Source organism: Frankliniella occidentalis, unplaced genomic scaffold (assembly GCF_000697945.3).
Source record: "Frankliniella occidentalis isolate FOCC.00 unplaced genomic scaffold, Focc_3.1 Scaffold6, whole genome shotgun sequence".
Lineage (NCBI taxonomy): Eukaryota > Metazoa > Arthropoda > Insecta > Thysanoptera > Thripidae > Frankliniella > Frankliniella occidentalis.
In genome coordinates, this window is record NW_026267136.1 from 3,099,426 (window position 1) to 3,104,352 (window position 4,927).

The 4,927-nt window shown below is 40.1% G+C and overlaps 1 protein-coding gene across 1 annotated transcript in view; it reads left to right on the forward strand.

Annotated features, from left to right (window-relative positions):
• Nucleotides 1-4,381, forward strand: part of LOC113210027 (zinc finger protein 14-like) — an 18,336-nt gene extending 13,955 nt beyond the window's left edge. Inside the window, exon 2 of the mRNA XM_026427830.2 lies at nucleotides 33-4,381. Coding sequence (XP_026283615.1) covers nucleotides 33-2,945 — 2,913 coding nt within the window. The 3' untranslated portion in view covers nucleotides 2,946-4,381. The remainder of the gene's footprint in view (nucleotides 1-32) is intronic.
• Nucleotides 4,382-4,927: the final 546 nt, after the last annotated feature.

Below are 4,927 nucleotides of genomic sequence, written 5' to 3' on the forward strand. Positions count from 1 at the left end.
TATAAATTCATTATTTTGTATTAACTTTACAGGATTCTGACGACGGCTCATCACCTTCAACCCCAGAAGATGGTACAATCAAAGGAAACTCAGAAGAAGAAAAGTCTACCTGTGCGAATGACTCAAAGGGATCTACATCTAAGTTCACATGTGATGTATGTGATAAGGCCTATAGGCATAAATCTGATATGCTCCGTCATCGACGTAGTCATGTTGAATCAGTTGTAAAATGCTCTCAATGTCCAGCATCTTTTCCTACTGAGATGTCTCTAAAGAAGCATGCTGCAGCAAAGCATAGCAATGAAAGTCGTGACTTTGGTGACCATTTTCTTGCACAACTAGTTCTTCCAGGTTCTAATGCCGACAGTGAAGATCCGCCTTCACCTGAGCCTAAATATGAGAATAAAGCAGCTGCAGATGCTGCCAAAGGATATCCATGCAGTCCATGTGGGTTGAGATTCAGAGACAAAAGAGCTCTTGACCGTCACAACAAGATGCACACTGATGTTGAGAAACTCAAAGGGTACCCCTGTAACCAGTGTGAGGAGCGTTTTAGAGACAAAAGAGCACTGGAACGCCATATCAGACAGCACTCTAAACCTTATATGTGCATTCAATGTAGGGCGCGATTTTCAACTGATGAATTATTGAAAGAACATGAAAGCAAGCATGAAGATTTAAAACAGTACAATTGTGAAAAATGCAAACAGGTTTATTCAAGTGCTCGTAATTTAAAGCGCCATATGCAGATCAACCACTCAAGTGTGAAACAGTTAAGCTGCCCAGTGTGCAGAAAAGACTTCCTTTCTGATCAGGACCTAACCGCTCATATGAAAAAACATGAAGAGACTACCTGTAATCAATGCACTGCCGTTTTTGATACAGAAGAAGAACTGAGAAGTCATGTCTGCACCATGCAATGTCACTTTTGCATGGAGTTGTTCGCATCCAAGACAGCTTTGGAAGATCATATGCTTAATCTTCACGCAGCAGAACTAGAGGAAGAGAGGAGTGATGATTATCGGATGGATGGAGATGATGATTTTGAAGATGATGATGATGACGATGATGATGATGATGAGGATGATGATGATGACAGTAATGATATGAGGTTTGAACCTAAATTGTCGATTGTAGAGGACAGTGTTGATAATATGGAAATCGCTGATGATGATGATAATGATGAAGATGAAGATATGGTGAGAACACCAGAGGATGTTAACTCCGAAGAAGGATCTGATATGGAGAATGGAATTAATGACTTCGATACTAGCCCTCAAGATGACACTCCTTTATGTATTGCATGTGGGACATCATTTCATACTACAAAAGACTTAAAAATCCACATGGTTGAACATGCAAGAAAACGTTCTTTTGGTTGCCTTAAATGCAATAAGAACTTTACAACGATGACAAACTTGAGACGCCACTTACAACATCATGAGAAGAATACTTGCAAAAGATGTGGTCTATTTTTCATTCATGCCAAGTCTTTGGAAATACATGATTGTGGATACACACCTCATTGTAATATTTGCAACAGGCCATTCAACTCAAAGCGTGAATACCGTCTTCATATGTCTACCCATGGAATAATTGAAGAAGAAGACAAGAATGAGTGCTATAAATGTGCTGACTGTGGCAAAACATTTGCCAAATTCATGAATTTCCGGGCTCACCGGGCTAATCATACTGGCGAGAAGCCTTTTGTGTGTCGAGATTGTAGTGAAGGATTTTTATCTGCAACTGCTTTAAGAATTCATCGCCGCTCTCACACAGGGAAAACTTACTTTAGTTGTCCATTATGTGATGCAACTTTTGTCTATGAGTTCAAGCTAAGGCAGCACATGTTGACTCATAAAACTGATGAGGAAATGCCATTTCATTGCCCCCATTGTCAACAAGGGTTTGTGGCAAAATCTGGTCTCCTTCGCCATGAAGTTGTTTGTCAGTCACAATCATCTGAAGTAAATAAAGAAGAAAGTGCTGAAGCTATGCGTAGGCAAAGAATGTACAACAGAAGCAAAGTTGGCAAAAACCCTAACAAGAAGTGTCATGAATGTGGAGAAACTTTCTTACGATATGATCAATTCCTTTTGCACATGAGAACTCACAATGACAAGGCAGAACTCCCATTACAGTGCTCATACTGTCCTAAAGGCTTTGTTCATGAATATAATCGCAAACAACACGAGAGGTTTTGCTCAAAACGCTCTGCTGAAGAAAGGGAAGAACGTCTCGAGAAGGAAAGGGACTACAACTTGTACAAAACCTTCAAAGGCCAAAAAGTATTCAAATGTCCTGAATGTAAGCAAATGTTCCGATATAGGCACAAATTTGTTTTGCATCAAGAAACCCATAAAAGTGATGGAGAAAAGAAGTATCATTGCTCTCTTTGTGGTGGTGGATTTGTCTCTAGATCGGGGTTGAAGAGGCATGGAATGCATTGTGAAAAGCGATCCCAACTAGAAAGGGGACAGCGGCAAGAGAAGAAGAAGCAAAAAGCAAGCATGCTTAAACACTCCAGAAGTAGATCGAAAGGAGAAGAAAAAAGTCTGTGGTGTGCTGACTGTGGTGGAGGGTTTACAGACAAGCAAGAACTTGCGAACCACAGACTTTCATGTGTCAGAGCTATGATTTCAGGAAAGAAAAAAGTCGTGACTAAAACTGCTCTGAAAGATTTTAAATGTCCAATTTGTACCAGAGTTTTCCATTTTGCACACATTCTGAAATTACACATGGATGCCCATAATGGAATATTCCCATACCAGTGTAAGATGTGCTCAAGGGGATTCACCCTGAAATCAAGTTACCTTCTGCACAAATGCCTCAAGGGGTCAGAGTCTGGTGAAAGAGATGGTGAAGGAACCTCTTTGGATTATATGGACGCAGAAATGCAAATGGACCCTGCTATTAAACAAGAACCTTTAGATGAGGAAGCTTAAAGTTCTATGAACTGTTTGTAAAATTTTTGCACAGACTTCTAGATATGCACCTAGAACAAGTTTCTTCAATTTTTAAGCCCAACGTGTGCAATGTGTGATTTGTTAATACACATCTTTCAGTGCGTTATTTCCTGATTGAAACTTTCAAATATTTTTCACTGTTTTTTGTTCATTAATTTTAAAGAGAGTAAAAGGAGACTTTAAAGAGTCTATCTTGGAGGATTATCTGTAACATCAGATTTTCTTTATGTGCAATAAAAATAAATATTTTTTGTTGATACAGAATGTTAATTTTATGATCCAGCTTTACATAGTATACATTGTTTAAAACTTCTGATAAATGGTTGCTGATGTGCCATTTTTGTTTTTGGTTGTATAACCTGCATGTGTAATTCATTCTCCCATGTTAGCTCTGGTTGTGTGAGTAGCTATCCGTACTTCAGGCACTCATTATTAGAGTATTATTTTCCTATCAGAGTGATAGCTGCATAATATGTTCCTGCTTGACATGTCACTATGTAATTATGTCAAATGTGTATTAACAAGTATTGATCCCGGTTATTACGACAGTTCTTAAGACTGACATTTGCAATAAATTCTTAAAGCTTGTAATGTGATGACTAAGTCAATGTGGTGTTATTACTTTCAAATTTTAGTTATGATATATCTGTTTATATTTTTATTTGAAAATGTGTACATTTTCTAATGCTGTTTATTTGTTTATGTGAATGTTTAAATCACAATATTGTCCCGCACTTTCCACGTTGAACAAAACTAATGGCCTGGTTTGTCCGGTTTGTCTGAGTGAAGAATTTAGGTAATTGCGTTTTATACTTTTGGTAGGAACTGTTAATGTTCAGATTACCTTCCAGAAAGAATATCTGGCAGCTTTAGTTTTTGAAGTAAGTTTAAGATGTTATCCATCAGTTTTAAGGCATACAAATTCAGTAGCTTGTTGAGTATTGTTCTGAATTATAGGTCCTACATTTAACAATGCAGAAGTCCTTGTCACTCTGGGATTTGTTAATGTTAAACTAATTCTATTGAGACACATGAATAGAATATGAATCTTTCATTGATAAACACGTTTCTTAATCACTTTTTTTTCCTCAGGTAAAGTATAGTTTCTGATTTTAAATCAAAAAATTATTATTACCAAATTCCTGTACTAAGTTGGATGGGGACCAATGTATGAGCTTATTCTTGATAGTTGTTCTCAGGTGTAATTAGGTAGTTAACAGTCTCCACCTATATTTTCATCAAAGAACAAATTTGTAGCCACAGCTCCTTTTTTTATAATGAAACTTTGTGGAAATCGTGGTACTTTAAGGTTGTGGTGATTTATCTAGTTAATTGTTGAACAGAGCTCAATTGTCCTTACAAGAAAAATTTAGAGTAAGCCAATTTTTACCAATAAACATTTTGAAGAAATCCTAGATTTTCCAATCATTTCCCCGCGTGCCTTCCCACACGGATCGACTCCGGTCGAAATCAGGGGAGACAAGTTAGTTCGGTTATCGGATGCGTATGGTGTCGCGGTGTGCGATCCGCCGGCCCCGTCACGTAGGCCAGGCCCGGCTTGGCGCTGCCGCCCCCGCCGTCCTCGGCTCCCACCCCCTCCGGGGCCTCTGGATCTCGCTCTGGAGCCAGACGTGGGGCTGGGCACGTAGTCCCACATTGCGTCTCTCCTCGTCCTTGGCGTTGGTGCGCGTATCAACCTCGCGAACCCTGCCCCCGTCCCGTTTGGGAGCCTTTCGCTGCAAGTGGCTGGCCTTGAAGACACGACCAAACAACACCCCCGCGCCACGCCTTTGCCCCGCTCGGACAGACGAGTCCCCTTCATGACGTCACGCTGACGTTTCGGGTGACATCCGGTCAACGGACCTAATGAAAGCGGGTGTTTGTTTACTCTCTCCCCTCCCCACCCCTCTTCCAAATCACCCAGTCACCCGGTCGTACACAGCGGAAGGGAAGTGGGGGGG